The 18,968-nt window shown below is 34.7% G+C and overlaps 1 protein-coding gene across 10 annotated transcripts in view; it reads right to left on the bottom strand.

Annotated features, from left to right (window-relative positions):
* STAT4 (signal transducer and activator of transcription 4) overlaps positions 1 to 18,968 on the bottom strand; it is a 145,387-nt gene that overhangs the window by 43,179 nt on the left and 83,240 nt on the right. For 9 of the 10 annotated variants that reach the window (XM_063791398.1, XM_063791397.1, XM_063791396.1 and 6 more), the window contains 2 exons: positions 3,477 to 3,575; positions 353 to 445 (listed from right to left, as the gene is read on the bottom strand). In XM_063791398.1, the coding sequence (XP_063647468.1) occupies positions 353 to 445; positions 3,477 to 3,575 (192 nt within the window). Of the gene's footprint in view, positions 1 to 352; positions 579 to 3,476; positions 3,576 to 18,968 lie in introns of all 10 variants that reach the window. The other variant, XM_063791402.1, reaches the window with a different exon arrangement.

The raw sequence follows: 18,968 nt of genomic DNA on the forward strand, positions 1-18,968 counted from the left end.
ACTACGGATTCTACAGATATTCAAATGACAATAAACATTATGAACAACTTTATGCCAATAAAACAACTTAGATCAAATGCACACATTTCTGGAAAAACACAAATTACCAAAGCTCATTCAAGAAGAAATAGATAACCTGAATAGCCCCATATCAAAGAAGTTCAAGTTGAAGTTAAAATGTTTCCCATAAAGAAATATTCTTATATAAACATAGTATGTGAGAGATATTTATCTTATTAACAAATTGCCCTATGATTTCTGTATACACTAACTTTGGGTGCATGGGAGAATGGTGCATAGTTATATGGGGACAGTATCTAGACTTTCTAGGTATCTGTATAAAAGCACTTACCTGCACACTGTTTTTAATGGCAGCCACTTTGTGCTCCACATTCCTCTGTCTTTCTGAAACTGAAGAACTTTGTAAGGATTTCTCTAGAGGCCCCTGGAAAAAGAATGTCTTGAAATCTCTCTGGTTTTGAAAAGGTTTATGATGAATGCAATACATACCGCATACAATTCGACCTGAGGTCTGGATCAATGTGATATGGATACTCTATAGTCATTAAAAAATCATGCTGTAAAAAAGTATTTAATGACATAAAATTTAAAGGGTTAAAATTTGAAGACTAGAGCAGATTATAAAAACACCATATATAGGACAGGCACAGTGGCTCACGCCTATAATCCTAGCACTTTGGGAAGCTGAGGCAGGTGGATTGCCTGAGCTCAAGAGTTTGAGACCAGCCTGGGCAACATGGTGAAACCCTGTCTCTACTAAAATACAAAAAAAAATTAGCCAGGTGTGGCGGTGTGCGCCTGTAGTCCCAGCTACTTGGGAGGCTGAGGCAGGAGAATCACTTGAACCCGGGAGGCAGAGGTTGCATTGAGCTGAGATCGTGCCACTGCACTCCAGCCTGGGCGACAGAGCGAGACTCCGTCTCAAACAAACAAACAAACAAACCCACCATATATAAATATAAACATATATATATTATCTCTATTGCTTGAACATATATACGCATGTATGTATAAATACATTTGCAAGTACATGGACAGATGTATAGATATGTAAACTCAAGTACATGTGACTGGGAGAATATATACACCAAAATCTTACCAATGTGTTCTCTCTGAATAGTGAAATTACAGGTAATTTGATGATTTTAAAAATTTTGTCTCTAATTCTCTATAACATCTATATAACTTTTGAAATTGTATAAAACCAATACGTGTAATTTTTAAAATGGTATAATGAAACTACATTAAATTGGCCCTAAATTTAGAATTGGGGATGTTGAATCTGCTGGGATGAGATTTGTTTTTACTTTAGAACAAAGGGAGTTTATGAAAGAAAACATAAAAATGTTAGCCTGGTTAAGCAAAAAGACAGTTCCTCCAAGCAGAACGTCTTAGCTACTCTAATAATCTGATACTGGGTGTGTTCCTTAGATAAAAAGTTCTATAACTATTAGAGATGTAAGCAGCCCCTTCATCTTAAGTTGGGTGGGGAGCCATGGTTAGAAAGGTTGATAACTAAAATCCGCAGCAAATTCAGTGCAGTAACCTCAAGTAGAGCCCATGTCCTTGACTCTTGATCAGATGTTCTTCCAGTATACCACACTCTTACAATTGGTAAAGCCTTTATAAAATTCTCTTTCTCTCATCAGCCTCCATTATTTGTCTACCTAGTTGAAATTTAATAACCAGTACTTCTTTTGTGGTAGTATGTGGTACTAGCAAATTATTTTCAGAGTGACTTTGATGAGCATATACTCAAACAAACATTTTGACTGATATCTGACATTGGAAGAGAACACGCTCTCTCACACACACACGTGCAACAGACGAATAACTAGATATAAGAAGGGTTCAAAAAAGGACAGCTGAGAATACATGTGAGAATACCATATATTCATAAAAGTATCTTAATTTTTACCCCAAAGGCACTAAATCAAACTATATGTACTTTAGAAACTTACTATAGTTTTAATATTAAATAAAAATGATACCATCCTTCTTCATCTAAAAAATAAAGTTGTCAAAACTTCAAAGTCCTCCCAAAACAGCCATAACCTGACAATAACTAAACATGAGAATTTTTTAAGAGTTAAATAACGATACTTTTGGCCGGGGGCGGTGGCTCACACCTGTAATCCCAGCACTTTGGGAGGTCAAGGTGGGAAGATCACTTGAGGTCAGGAGTTCAAGACCAACCTGGGCAATGTAGTGAAATCTGTCTCTACTAAAAATACAAAACTTAGCCAGGTGTGGTGGCGGGTGCCTGTAATCCCAGCTACTTGGGAGGCTGAGGCAGGAGAATTGCTTGAACCTGGAAGGCAGAGGCTGCAGTGAGCCGAGATCACGCCACTGTACTCTAGCCTGAGTGACAGAGCAAGACTCTGTCTCAAAAAACAAAACCAAAAAAATACTTTTGTTGGACCTTCAAAAATAAATATAATGGTATGATTTATTGAATTATGGAGGATGTCACTTGGAAAATTAATTACACACCCTTTCCTTTTTGTAAGGATTAACTGAAAAAAGTATTCATTAAAGACTGCATTGATTCCTCTACTCGTCTTTAGTGGGGACTCTGAATTCATCCAGGAAAATGGGATACAATATAATCTAAACTATGTTAGAGTAAAGTACACTCACACAATTAACAAGCAAGTATTCATGGAACTTCTGTAAGACAAAATTCCTGCTCACGGACTGGTTTACACTGTGAGGTAGGATATGGAAGCAACTGACAGCTGTAGAGCAAGACCAGAACATATAGGAAGAGGCAGAGTGGGAATGACAGGAATTCAGCTTGGAGGTGATTACTATATTTCTAGGCTAATATTGTAGGACCCTGGAACAGAGTGTGGCCAGTACAAACAGGAAACGATGTATAGATAAGATTCCAGACATACACTCTGGAAAGACATGGTAATTGTCTTAGCATGGGGGTGAAGAAAAGGAACTACGCAAAGATGATACTAAGACCTTGATTGCAAGTGACTGGAAGGATGGTGGCACCACTAACATAAGTAAAAGAAGCTGGAAAAGGTTCTTTAAAAATGTCTCCTTTCTTTCTTTCTTTTTTTTTTTTTTTTTTTGTTTTGTTTTAAAGACACAGAGTCCCTTTCTGTCACCCAGGTTGGAGTACATGGTGTGAACATAGCTCACTGCAACCTTGAACTGCTGGGCTCAAGTGATCCTTCTATCTCAGCCTCCACAGAGCTAGGACTATAGGCATGTGCCACCATAGCCAGCTAATTTTTAATTTTTTTTTTTTGGAGACAGGGTCTTGCTTCATTGGCCAGACTGGTCTCAAACTCTTGGCTTCAAATGATCCTCCCACCTTTGCCTCCCAAAGTGTTAGGATTACAGGTGTGAGCCACTGTACCCTACCAAAGATAATAATTTCTGTTTCAGAAAAGTTGAGTTCAAGGTGATAACAAGATCACAAGGTCAGAAAATATTACCTGGACAGGCATGTTGGCTGCAGCCAATATTCTCCTCTCTTCCCTTAAACAGTTTGAAATAACCACAGCTACATGCATTGGATTTCCATGAAATTTTCCCTGAAAAAAAAACAATGAGCAAAAATAACTAACATAAAGCTTAAATATATGTATCATAAGAAAATATCACCTCTTGAAAAACAACAACAATCTCCTATTAAATATGTGAAATTACTTGGGATTTGTTCCAATAATCTGTTCCATAAGAAAGTTAGAGAAACTCATACTGTAAACGTAGACCCCTAAAGAGAGCATATTTATCTCTTTGTCCTCAAAAATAACTTTTAACAATGAAAAATGGTTCTCGAGCACCTTTTTAGGAAAGATCCTGAACACACACTTAGGAGGGTCAGTTTACTTTAAGTTTTGGGCAGGTTTTTTTTTTTTTTTTTTTTTTTGAGACAGAGTTTCAGCCTGTTGCCCAGGCTGGAGTGCAATGGTAGAATCTCGGCTCACCACAACCTCCACCTCCCGGGTTCAAGTGATTCTCCTGCCTCAGGCTCCCAAGTAGCTGGGACTACAGGGATGCACCACCATGCCCAGCTAATTTTGTATTTTTAGTAGAGACAGGGTTTTTCCATGTTGGTCAGGCTGGTCTCGAACTCCCGAACCCAGGTGATCCATCTGCCTCAGCCTCCCAAAGTTTGGGCAGGTTTTACATAAAAGTTACTTTCCTATAAATTATCATGAATGAGGTGGTCTCAATTTTTCACTTGTTAACTGTGTGTCATGGTTTGCTTAAAGCATTTGTTTCTGTCCCTATTTGGTACTGTTTGTGTCAACTAGCTCATAACTGCATTAGTATACTAGAGTGAAACTATATCATACATTGTTTCAGCAACTATATTTTTGACATCTAAGCATATACATCTTTTATTACCAAGGTTAATGATGCAGATACTGTAAACTGGCAGCCTGTGGGCCTAATTCAGCCATCAGTTACTTGGTGCAAATTAAAATACTGGAATCCCTTTGGAGAAAGTATGTACTACCCAGGGTTGACATAGTGCCCACCAGTGAGTGTCCCAAACACTCATTTACCTTACCTGCAAGGCCTCTGTAGGTGTCTGAGTTTTCTAACCTTAATGTATAGAACTAATCTGAACAACACTATCAATTTAGTCAATAGTATTAAATTTCTTTGTTACTGGACTTTTTCCAGGGCAGGATTAACAGGAAGCACAGTAGAAAAATGCATTTATTTAGTTTTCCTCAGCCCTCCTCCCTGAAGCTGGTGTGAATATATATGAAATGACCAAAAGGTTAGCAGCAGAAAAAATAAAACAAAAATCCACAAAGTGGAAAATTAACAATCAAAAATAGACTATACAGATATAAACTAGAAGATTTTTCTAGAGAAAAAATAGGTTATTGGTTGTAAACTTTTTTGACTTTGACTTTGCTGCCACAATTTTATTAAATGATGTCTGTTATTACCACTTCTATTTGTTTTATTAAATGATGTATGTTAATTACCACTTCTATTTGTAAAACAAGAGTAAGCACCAACTATCTGAATTCCTGCTCTTACATATTTTACAGTCGTCCAAAATCTTTCTTTTTTCTCTTTAAATCAAAAGTCTCCAAATGAAAAAAACAAAAATAAATTGACTGAAACTCAGAAGGTAAAGAAATAAAAATGATCCTATTTATGAAGCGGAGATACCATTTTTTCCATTTCCGCGTGTCGACAATTTCAGATTCTCTCTAGTTAGAATTTGTTCCTGATGTTAATTTTCCCATGTATAATTTTTTTAATGTAACCTATATTCAACGCTCCAAGAAAAGCTATGTTTTCTCATTTTTCTCAATTTATTTTAATATTATTTCATTGTTAAAAATAAAGGGCTTCTCCTAGGGCTAATTTGGAAGCTCTGCTATTCATGTAAACTTGAAAACTCTTGCCATCCAAGATTAGGATCCTTTTTAGTTCTCAGAGTTCCTCTAAGAACCCAAGAATTACCATTATTTGCCTGTTTTTCTCACTGTTGCAGGAATATTTCTATGCCGATCATTCAGATACTACCTTTTAACATTTCTCAGTTGTGTTGTACACTTTTTTCATTTTCCTTTCTTACTTGAACTTCTTTTACCTTCCTTTTCAGATTCAGTTTCCCCCATACTTTTATGGTTAAATTACTCACTTTTTCTTCTTTGTTAAGAGCCAGGAATCACCGCTGTTTTCATCCAGGATATCTTTTCACTTTCCTTTTGCATTTTTCCTAAGTCCCTCACTTAAATGTATGAACAAAAACATCTTATGGAAAATTGATCATTATAGATTCAGTAACAAATGAGCACTTCTATTTTCCTAAGTATCAAAGACATACTCATATTTACCTTTCAGCAGTTACTAAGTATGTGAACCTCAAAATAACAATAAAACAAACCCTTAAGTGTGTGTTAGTGGGAGGAAGGAAGAAGCATGCCAGAAAAAGAGAAACTGCTCATTTTCTGTAGTGTATCAGTTTCTCATGCAAATTTATTGCAAATACCTTCTACTCTATGGCTTATCTTTTTCCTATCTTCTAGTGTCAATGAAGAGGTTTTAAATTTTAATAAATCATTTATTAAACTTTATGCTTCTTATGATTTAAGAAATCTTTCTGTAAGCTGCAGGCATGGAGATTTTTCTTTGTGGTTTTGCACCATTGATTGTAATTAACTTGGAGCTTGTTAATAATGAGAGTTTTCTTTCATTTTTTTCCACATGTCTACCAAATTCCAATAACATTTACTGAACATCTTATTCTTTTACCACTGCTCTGCTGGGCCAGCTCTGTCATAAATCAAGTGTTCCTTTGTGGGTGGGCTTGTTTCTGGACTCCATTCCATCTTATGGTTCTCTCTCTGCTTCATCAATAGATAATCTTTTTGTGTTTTTTACTACAGCTTTATAGTAAGTCTTGATGTCAAGTAGAATAGGTCTTCTTTATATTTCTATATACATTTTAGAATCAACTTGTCAAGTCACACACACACACACACACACACACACATGCACACCCTGGTTGAGAATTTGAATGACACTAAATCTTTAGGTAAAATTTAGGGAGATTTGGTATCTTTATACTTGTGTTCTAATCTATTTATTTATGTCTTCTTTAATGTTTCTCTATTAAACATTATAATCTTATATGTGTTTCACTAGGTTTATTTCTGTAGATGGTATTTTTTGATACTAGAATAAATATCTTTTTCCTCATTGTTTTTGCTGTTATATAGAAATATAATTAATTTTTGTATATTGATTTTGAATCCAGCAACCTTGCTAAACTCTGATTCTAATGCTTTTGTAACATCTCTTATTAATTCTAAAATTATATCTGTATATTCTTTGGAATTTTCTGCATATACAAATCATATATCATGTGGATATTGATAGAATTTTCCTCCTTTTTAATCATCTAACTTCCATCAGGATTTCATCTTTGTCCTAAGGTGACTTATTTAAAAATGTATTTGTTAATTTCTATACATAGGGATTTTCTATTTATCTTTTTTTTTTTTACAGATTTTTTAGAATAATTTAATTTTAATCAGAATACATTCTCTGAATGACTTCAATCACTTTAAATTTGTTGAGACTTGTTTTATGACCCAGCATATTAATATCTTGTAAATGTTTCATGTGAGCTTGCAACGAATATGTATTTTGCAGTTGATGGGCACAAATATTTCATACAGGTTTATTAAACCATGTTTGTTAATTGTTTTGTTCAAATTTCTGCATCCTTGCTGATTTTTCTTTGCCTGATAGATTTTTGCAGTCATTGAAAAAGGTAAGTTAAAATCTACTCTGTGAATTTTTCTTCTTGTGCTACTGTCATACACATTTAGACTTTTATATATTAGTGGTCAATGAAATCTTTTATTACCATGCACTGACCTTTATCTCTAGTAATGCTTTTTGCCTTGAAACAAAAATACAAAGTATACCACAATGCTTTTTATCACTTAGAATTTTTATTTTTTTCTTTATTGGTAAAACTCTTGATTTATTTCAACATATATATATTTACTAATATATCAGTATTATGTACGTATATTAAAAGGGAAGTATATGTGTAATAAATTGGCTAATGTCTTCCTAAAACTACTTCACTTTAGAGTTCAATTTTTCTGAATCTCCTTTAAACTTAGATTTATTGGCACTCATATTTTTCCATAAAATAATGTCTTCTGGGCCATCAAGCATGACAGCAATGCATATTTCTGTAGAGTGTGCACAATTATTGTCTTCATTTTGTAAGTTTTGATGCTGGCACTTTCTTGATCTCTCCAAAATTTCTCAGTAGAAGGTTTCAGACAAGAACCAGGACTCATATTTTTTCTACATATGGTTAAATGGTTTGTTGACTGAAACATTAAAGAGATGTAATAGTCTAGTCATACCATCATGATAAACAACCACATCACTAATAGATGAGATTCTTATTTAACTTTTCAGGCAGATGTCCATGGAATCATTGAGAACCAGAATATATGGTAGATTCTCAGATGTCTATTCCAGAAGACTTCTAATCAGTCGTCTGTCACCACAGTCATTATCCATCCACTATTGTGGTTCACTCTTAATAATACCTTTGAAAAAGTTCTTTAAAATTTTTTTTGTTATACTTTAAGTTCTGGGATACATGTGCAGGTTTGTTACATAGGTATACATGTGCCATGATGGTTTGCTGCACTCATCAACCTGTCATCAAATTAGGTATTTCTCCTAATGCTATCCCTTCCCTAGCCCCCCATCCCCTGACAGGCCCTGGTGTGTGATGTTCCCCTACCTGTGTCCATATATTCTCATTGTTCAACTCCCACTTATGAGTGAGAACATGCTGTGTTTGGTTTTCTGTTCTTGTGTTAGTTTGCTGAGAACGATGGTTTCCAGCTTCATCCATGTCCCTGCAAAGGACATGAACTCATCCTTTTTTTATGGCTGCATAGTATTCCATGGTGTATATGTGCCACATTTTCTTTATCGAGTCTATCATTGATGAGCATCTGGGTTGGTTCCAAGTCTTTGCTATTGTGAACAGTGCCAAAATAAACATATGTGTGCATGTGTCTTTATAGTAGAATGATTTATAATCCTTTGGGTATATACCCAGTAATGGGATTGCTGCGTCAAGTGGTATTTCTGGTTCTAGATCCTTGAGGAATTGTCACACTGTCTTCCACAACGGTTGAACTAATTTACATTCCCACCAACAGTGTAAAAGTGTTCCTATTTCTCCACATCGTCTCCAGCATCTGTTGTTTCCTGACTTTTTAATGATTGTCATTCTAACTGGCATGAGACGGTATCTTATTGTGGTTTTGATTTGCATCTCTCTGATGACCAGTGACGATGAGCATTTTTTCACATTTGTTGGCTGCATAAATGTCTTCTTTTGGGGAAGTGTCTGTTCATATCCTTTGCCCACATAAAGTTCTTATTCTTAGACATTGTTTTACAGTTACACAAATTAAATATGGTGGTGACTTCAGCAATCAGCAGTTAGACATAAGATCATAGTGACATGCTGCTTTTGATACCCCAAATTCATAATCCTGGACTCCTTGAAGTTCCATTTGTATTGGCAGTATGATTTTAAGTCTTGCCAAGGAAAACCACTCCCTCATCCCTAGCATTACCTCTTTAATTAAACACATATTATCATTTTTCCTCACTTGCATCATGCTGGAAGTTAAGTGTACCCTGCTCAGTCAGCAGGATGTTTCTGATAAATTGATGTTGTACATCTTAATGATAATACTGTGCAATGCATGAATCATTCACTCCAGGGTCTTATTGTGCTGAGATTTCTTTCATCTATTATGAGGAATTTGGCAATTTCTCTTGCCACTGTTGCTTTGTGTATGACAGGCAATCTTTTTTGCATTAATTTCAGTAACAAAATATAATACAACTTTATCTACTTGTGAGCATCTTCCTTTCTTACATCCTATAAAGGATTTTATTGTTGCTTTCCAAGAAAACTTGGAATTTAGGGTCATCCATCTAGTGACAAATGGTTGCTTCACAAATATCAAATTTGTACCCTGCTGATTTGTTCCCATCCCTTTCTGCATACATAATAACTATTTGTTTCAATCCTAAATTATAGTGTTATATTTTGATGACATTTTAAACAGCAATTAAGATCAACATATGTTGCACCAACAGTGCACATAATTCGATTGAAGTGACAACAACATGATAGCTTTGACCCAGTTTCACATCACAGGCAATGACAACGATGTTGTGATTGCCACATGGCAACAGCAATTAAGAGGTGTTACTGATTATAATATGCATTCTATTTCAGAGATTTAAAGATGTTAAAATGTGGAGAACAGTGTCATAGAATCCATGAACATGCTATTTATTCTTTTTGCTACTTTATGCTAAATTTCTTGGCTTTCCTTCAAATTCCCCTTCCACTGCCTTTCTATCTAATTTCCAAATTTGACTTGTCATTAAAGAGTAACTAGTTCATCTGCTCTTTTTCTTCCAAATGGTCCAAGAAGTTCCAGAGTCAGAAGTAATAGATGTGAGAAGGCCTGTTCAAAATAATCTTCTTCATACAGGCGACATGGAGCCTGAAACTTCACAATTAGGAATTCACTCCTCTGAGTTCTTTTCCCAGTGGTCCTCTTAAAAATGTAAACACATTTGGAGGGTTAATACCACATTTAACAAATTTCTTCTGTATTGTGAAGGATTTATCAGATGATGTTCTGTGACTGTAGTGACCTGGCAACTGCAGGATGAGAATGATAGGTCCCAGGTCAAATAAAGGGAGAATTTTCTAGAGGGCCTGAAACAGGAGGCATTAGTGACCAAAGGGGATATAGGATTCTGAGGAAACACATAACCAACAACTGTCCTAGCTTGGGTTTCTTCAGAAACTGACCTTGAGACAAGGATTCCAGTGCAAGTCGTTTAAGTGGGAGTTGGTCCCACAAAACACTGTTATGGGAGTGGGCAAGTGAGACGAGGAAGAGAAGGGAGCCAGTAAGGGTGTGCTGTTAGCCATTTGCTAAGATGGGCTGAGAACCCTTGAAGTTGGCATGGAATATGTGACAGAGTTATCTACTCAAGGACTTTGGGAACTGGAGTATTTTCACATCAGCTCTTGTCATCTATCATTAGCGATGAAAAAAGATGGGATACTGGCCGTTGGATTTCTACTTGACTAAACTAAAATGATAAGGCCAAGAAGATGTGAACAGGACAGCCCCACCTCTGCTGTACCAGCTCTTCTCCTAAGCCCAATTTGAGAACTTTTTGACTTCTCATTTTTTTAACTACCTACAACCATACTTCTCTCAAATGTAGATATTTATTCTTTGTGGTATCTCTGGGATATGAAGCATTTGTCTCCATTTACAGAGTAAAATATTTTCATTCCCATTTTTGAATTAGAAATGTGCAACCTACTGTGTACTTCTGGTTGCCAACTAGCTCTCTCTCCCTTTGCATCACAAATACTGCTGTTGAATCATTTTTATCTTTATTCCTCGCCAATGTCAAACACACTGGCCTGTGTGGGTATCAAACTGACTTACTCATAAATTAAGTAAATAAGCCCAAATGCCTTTCAAGTTCGCATGATTTTAGTAATCTTTGATGAAAAAAAGACAGTTTTAAAATTATTGCTAAAATAAAATAGCAATGTCTTCAGAATTTAGACATTTGGCCTAAATTAGTCCATCTTTGATAGGTGTTTTAAGATATAGAACTTTGTGGCCAGGTGTGGTGGCTCACGCCTGTAATTCCAGCACTTTGGGAGGCTGAGGCAGGCAGATCATGAGGTCAGGAGTTCGAGACCAGCCTGACCAACAAGGTGAAACCCCGTCTGTACTAAAAATACAAAAATTAGCTGGGCATGGTGGTGCGTGACTGTAATCCCAGCTACTTAGGAGGCTGAGGCAAGAGACTCGCTTGAACCCAGGAGGCAGAGGTTGCAGTGAGCAGAGATCATGCCATTGCACTCCAGCCTGGGTGACGGAGCAAGACTCCATCTAAAAAAAAAAAAATAGAACTTTGTTTCTGACACTTGTTTAACCTGTCTATAAGCTTATGTTCTTAGAGTTGAGCCATTAGGATATGATGAAGCCTAGTTCTAGGCATGGTTCTTTGATCTGGGCTCTGCACCTGGTACATAATTAAAATTACTTACCTCCTAAGTTTTTCACTAAAAATGAATTATTAAGAATTGACATTACAATTAATACATGTAATTAAAACTACTAAATACAAAGTACATAAAAAAAAGGTAAAGCGTATTTTTCATAAAGTTACAAGAAGGCATGGGAAGGTGGTTTTATTAAAGGAAAATTAATTTTCTCTAGTTAAAAAGTGTTTAAGGATTGTTTTAAGTTAAAATAAGGAGAAAACTGAAGGTTTAAACAAGTTGTAAAAGGTTTGAGAAAAATTAATCTTATAAAAAAATTCTATATGTGAGCAAGTTAGCTAAAATTTAAATGGACTTTTTTAGTTTTTCTATAAATTAAACATTAAAATAAAAAGCATACTGACGTAGGGCCAGAATCTAGGCCTTTGTGTTAGAATCACAGGATTTTCTTGGAGCATTGATCTACTCTTTAATAAAAAATTATAAAAATATAAAAAGTTTATGAAAATCTTACCTTATGGCTCAACTGATTAAGGTTTATTTATTCATAAGTTTTTATTAAAAATAGCTTTAGCATTAATAATATACTATACAAAGGTAAAGAAAGTAGTTTTTCTCTCGAACAAGATTTTTGTGTAATATTAGAAAATAGTAAAATATTTTTACCTTTTGAGTAAACTACCAAAAAAAAAAAAAAAATGGGAGAGAGAAAGATTTTGTTGGCCTCATGCTATCTTTATTAGATTTTATTGTTTGGGAAAGTAAGTCTCCTCTCTGCCAAAGAGTAAATGTTTCTGTTCTTTTGAAATCTTTGAATTATCATTTTGGCTAAATAAATTACTTATTTTATAGTAACTTGTGGTCCTATTTGTGATATGAAGTATTTAAAACCTTTCATATTGGACAATTCAAAATCAAATTCTAAATTCAGTCTTTTGTCCTAAAACTAACTTTTCAGAAGTCCAAGAGAGACATATTGATCTTACTTGATATGTTAAAGTCATATAGGAAACATTCCCAAATATAAAATGGTGTTTAACTTTCTTTGGGTTATATTTATATTAATGTGTTATTAGTATGTATTCCAAATTGTATGAGATTCTTATGATTCTGATATGTCTATGTTACCAGTAGTAATTATAATTATTATGTAAAATTGTTGAAAGCCACAGAAATAACCAAATTTCCTTGGCAATTGTGTCTTTAACTGTGGATGTTCTAAGACTTTTGTCATCCACAAACAATTGTTTTATGTTGATCCTTTCAAAATTGGTTCAAAGTCATCTCAGGATTCTGACAGGTGCTCTTGAAAGCAGGTTTCTGATAACTTTGGAGACTGTGCCAATGGAATAGAGAAAAAACTTCCAGGACTCTCAGGGAGAGCTGATGTGTTCATGAGAATTGCTAACCCAATATCAAGTAGAACAGAAATTAATTGCATGGACTGAACTAATAGAAAATTTAAATAATTTTATTACTTTTTTTGTTTCAAACTTTACTGATTCTTTTTTTGTTTTTCAAAGTCAAGAAAACCTTTTTTTCGTTTGAACTATTTACAGCTTTTAACAACTGAGTAAAATATATTCTTGTGAGCAAAATTTGAAACATATTTCTTTCTCCAGAATTTGGAAACTATTTGTGAGTACTCTTAATTTATTTTCTTAATTTATTTTCTTAAGTTATTTTCATAAGTTCAATAATAATCTCTTTTCTTCTGTAAGAGGACACACTGAAGACACTGGCTATTTTACCAAGTCTTTGGTTGCAACGATATTTTCAGATATGAACAGATGGCTTTGAGGAATTGGGATTGATGTACAGAGCCCATAAAAGCCCTTTGGAAAAACTGGCCTTCTATCTTGTCCTTCACAGGGTTCTTGACCTGTGACAAGTAAAGATTGTCACTTTCTGACAGGCCCAGGAACCTCACAGGACCTCAAGAAGAGAGGAATTCACCCAATTCATACAACTATCTGCAAGCATAGATAAATCCTTGGCTGGGCTTGAGGCTTTTAAAAGGTCTAATTTGAGAGTCCTTATTTTTAAATAAAAGTTCCAGCAAAGCTAATTTTAAAAAGAGTCTGTATAGCAAATAATTACTCTCAATGCATTTTATACAAATAATCAGACCAAGTATAATTAAACTAAAACTTACTGTGCAAATAAATTACTCCTGCTATGATATTGTCTTTAGTAAAATTGGGGGATTGGAAAGAGAAAAATTATGTTCCAAAAGAAACTATAGTATACTTGTTATTAGATTCTAGCCTTGTCTATTCTTTTTCAGTTTTTAGTATTTGCTACAATTTAGATTGAGTTCTGAATTTTTCTCCTGGCTATATATCTCCAAACTAATATTTTCCATTTTTTTCTCCCATGTTTCTGACTTGAAATTGCTAGAAATTAAAACTGCTTTTCTTAAAGCTTCTCAAACTGAAGCTAGGCAATTTAAACCTCAGGAGAAAATAACAGCAACTGTTATTTTAACAACCCTTTGTATCTGCCTGCTCATATTTGGACTTCTCAGAAAGTTCACTTGAACATCTGGTTTGAACTACAATCCAGAAGAATCTGGATTGCAGTGGCAATCTGAAGTGCCTCAGAGGCTCTAGAAAACTAGTATAGAGACTGATTGCTCTTGACATTAACCTTTGATTTTCTTATGTTTTTATAGAAATGCCTCTTATTAGAGATCTGATTGTCTACATAATATAGAAGCCTAACCCATCTGCAATGTCGCCTCCTGGAATGTGACACAACTGTTTAACTGAATTGATCTATTCTCAGGACTAATATAGTGATTAAAGAAGATATGAGACAATATATTTAAATTTGCTCTTTTCTATTTATCCCAATTTTTCTTTCACTCCATTGTCTGTCTCCATTTAACAACCTCTAAACCTAAATCTCTCCAAAGCTATCAGCTTGCCTTTTAATGCGTGAAACCTGTTTTAAGTTTCAAAGTGGGGACTGAAGGAAATTAAAATATTTTACTCCCAAATATATTTCTTTGATGTGTTTTAAAATGGTTGCAGCTTGGCCAGCTAACAGAAGTGGCCTTGCAAAGCTCTTTTGTGGGAAAAATTTGCATCTGTAGAGAATCTCCATTAATGCAACCACGCTCCCTCCCCTTTCCATCCCACTACCCCATCCAGGACAGAGTAAGAGTCTGAGGCCTTTAAAAATCTGAAATGAAACATTGGAGGCTTCATTTACATAACAAGGCCACCTTTGCTGGTCTTGTTATGACCAGCTTCTTATTATTTCCTTCTCTTTATTCTGAGTATGTAATTTTTCTTAATGGCTTCTACCTAATCTTTCCTCACCAGAATCAAAAGGCTATGTCTACGGTGAAAAAAACAAACCCACTAAATTGAAGAAGAGCTGAACTAGTTGTCTTAAAGCTGATTAAAATAGAATGGCTAGTCTAATAGGTTTTAAAAAGCAATTGACTTTCATGATAAAAACTCTGAGTATACTAGGAATAGTGAAATTTCTCAACCTGATAAAAAAAAAATCTACCAAAAAATCTACAGGTAATATAGTTAATGGTCAGAAACTAGGTGCTTTTCTGCTAAGACAGACAACAAGGCAAGGTAGGCTGAACTCACCACTCCTATTCAGCATCATATTGCAAGTAGTAGCTTAATACAATAAGGTAAGAAAAGGAAATAAATGGTATACAAATAGGGAAGGATGTAATAAAATTTTCTTTGTTCACAGGTGAATTGTCCACGTGTGTCCATAGACACAGTGACTGTCTATATAGAAAATCCCAAAGAACAACAACAAAAAAAGCCTCCTGGAACTAATAAGCCATTAGAGTAAGGTTATAGAATGTAACATTAAGACACAAAAGTCAATTGCTTTCCTATTGAACAGGAACAAATCATTGGAATTTGAAATTGAAAGCACAATGCTACTCATATTAGCACAAAAAATGAAATACTTAGGTATAAATCTAACAATGTATGTATAAGATATGTAAGGAAAATGATAAGACTAATGAAAGAAATCAAAGAAGAACTAAATAAATGAAAAGATATTTCATATTCACTTTAGGCAGAAATAAGCAGAATAAAGACTATATTGTCAAGATGTCAGTTATTCCCCACTTATCTATAGATTCAATGGAATTATCTACAGATTCCAATCAAAATACTAGCAAGTTATTTTCTGGATAATGAGAAACTAATTTTAAAGTTTATATGGAGAGGCTAAAGAGCCAGATAGCAATGATATTGAAAGAGAAAACCAAAGTTGAAGTGACTCCACTCAACTTTGGGACTTAGTATAAACCTATAGTAATCAAGACAGCGTGGTACAGGTAAAAGAATGGACAGATAGATCAATAGAACAGAATAGACAGTTCTGAAATGGATCCACGTAAATGTACTTACCTGACTTTTGACAAAAGGGCAAATGCGACACAACAGAACAAAGGTGGTCTTTTCAACAAGTGGTGCTGGAATAGCTGGATATTCAGCTGGATATGCAAAAAGTGAATCTAGACACTGACCTTTCACCTCCCACAAAAAATAAGTGAAATTAACTCAAAGTGAACCATAGACTTAAATGTAAAATGCAAAACTATAAACATCTTAGAAGATAACAGAAAATAATCTAGATGACCTTGGATTTAGTGATGACTTTTTAGATACAACACTAAAGGCAAAATTCATGAAACGACAGATTGATTAGTGGAAAAATTTCTGCTCTGTGAAAGACACTGTTAAGAAATGAAAATGAAAGTCACAGGCTAGGAGAGAATATTGGCAAAAAACATATCTGATAATGAATTATTATCTAAAATATTTTTAAAAAGCAAGAAAACAAACTCAATTTAAAAATGGGCCAAATACCATCATAGATGTCTCACCAAAGAAGATATATAGATGAAAAATAGGCATATGAAAAGATGCTCCACATCATATGTGGTCAGGGAAATGCATACTAAAATAACAATGAGATACTGCAATGCATCTATCAGAACAATCAAAATCCAGCACACTGATCACACCAAATGTTGATGCGGACGTGGAGCAACAGAAATTTTCATTTGTTGCTCGTGGGAGTGAAAAATAATACAGCCATTTTCAAAAACAGTTTGGCAATTTGTTATAAAACTAAACATACTCTTGTAATATGATCCAGCAATTACACCCCTTGGTATTTATCTAAAGGAGATGAAAACTCATTTCTACTTGAAAACCTGCACATGGATGTTTATAGCAGCTTCATTTATAATTGCTGAAATTTGAAGCAACCAAGATACCCTCAAATAGGTGAATAGATACACTGCAGTGCATCTAGATGATAGAATATTATTCAGCACCAATAAGAAATGAGCTATCAAGTCAGGAAAAGATATGGATGAAATTTACATGCATATTACCAAGTAAAAGCAGCCAACGTGAAAAGGCTACATATTGTATGATTCCAACTATATGACATTATGGAAAAGTCAAACTATGGAGACAGTAAAAAAGTCAGTGGTTGCCAGGAGTTAGAAGAAAGAGAGGGAGTGGAGGATGAATAGGTGGAGAACAGGGGATATCTAGGGCAATGAAACTATTCTGTATAATACTATGATACTGGATACGTGATATTACACATTTGATAAAACACATAGAACATATAGTGAGCCCTAATGTAAATTATGGGACTTTAGTTAATAATAATATAATATTGTAATAATATAAAATTGTAACAAGTGCATCACACTAATGTAAGATATAGGAGAAACTGTCTGGTGAGGGGTGTGAGAAGGAGACTAAGGGAGTAGATGGGAAAGTATTCTCTGTACTTTTTGCTCAATTTTTCTGTAAACCTAAGATTGCTCTAAAAAACAAATCCTTTTTATTTTCTGAAATTGTCTTACTAAAAAGTTTCAGTTCTCATATGCCCTCCTTATGCTATTCCTCTCACCAGAAATGAATGAATTCGAATGAATGAAGTTGTTCGCCTCCTCACTCAAAGTTAGCTTTAAATTCTCTCATCATTGCAAAGGTTTTCTTGATAAAAGAAAGGTACAGTATAGACTGTTGATGGATCTAAATTAACAATGCTCTGTTATTATTTATAATAATAATAATAATACATCTATCTTAAACTAGCTAAAAATTAGCTGCAGGTATATATAGCTTGTCTTACCTTATTTATTTATTTTTAAACTACTACTTGGTTTGTTTGTTTGAGACGGAGTCTTGCTTCTGTTGCCCAGACTGGAGTGCAGTGGCGCGATCTCCGCCCACTGCAACCTCTGCCTCCTGAGTTCATGCCATTCTCCTGCCTCAGCCTCCCGAGCAGCTGGGACTAGAGGCACCCGCCACCATGCCCGGCTAATTTTTTGTATTTTTAGTAGAGACAGGGTTTCACCGTGTTAGCCAGGATGGTCTCGATCCCCTGACCTCGTGATCCACCCACCTTGGCCTCCCAAAGTGCTAGGATTACAGGCGTGAGCCACCGCACCCGGCCTTAAACTACTTCTTAAAGGCATCAAGTATGTCTTCTACAAGGTCTGAGTACATTTCCTGCAGAATGATCTATGTCTACGAAGACTTAACCCTTCTGGACAATCACTCTGAAAAGCAGCTGGAGAGCCCTTTGTACAAAGTCAGAGGACCTGGGTTGGTGGCTCAGTAACCTTTACTCTGTGATAAGAACAGATATCTCATCATCATTAGAAAGTGTTTAGACAAGATTATAAGGACAAGAAAATGAAATAGTAAATGTAAATATTGGTAAAGGGGGTATGCACATATCTCTCTTGCTGATGATAAAATTATATTTCTAGAAAAAAAGAGACTCATACAAATTCTAGAATGAATACACAAGATGACATGATTTTCTCTACATTGGCAATAACTATCTAGAGCTAGAAATAAAAAATAAGAAATAGAAAATAGATTCAAAATAAGAAAAATAATTTTAAAAACATAGGAACGAATTTAACAAAGAAGATACAGGTCTTACATGAATTAAATTAAACTAGGGTCACACTGAAAACTTTAAAATCTGAGAAGACACAAATTAAAAACATAAATTCTAAATGTGAGACACTTGTTATTATAAAAATATTAATTGTCTCAAAATGAGTATGTGTGTTTAATGCAATTAAAGTTAGAGTCCTAACTTTTGGAGGGTTTGAGGTTGAAGGAAAGAGTCAATGAAGTGATCTTAAAGTTCATATGTGAGAGAAAATGTCTGACAACAGCTATGACAGTCACAAAGACTAATTTCTTACTGCTTGAAATCTGTCAGGGAATTTTCTAACTGCTCTGTTTAGTTTCATTTAATGAACTCTCAAAGCTGTCTGTAATAAATGCTGTCA

This window comes from Pan troglodytes, chromosome 13, assembly GCF_028858775.2.
Source record: "Pan troglodytes isolate AG18354 chromosome 13, NHGRI_mPanTro3-v2.0_pri, whole genome shotgun sequence".
NCBI lineage: Eukaryota > Metazoa > Chordata > Mammalia > Primates > Hominidae > Pan > Pan troglodytes.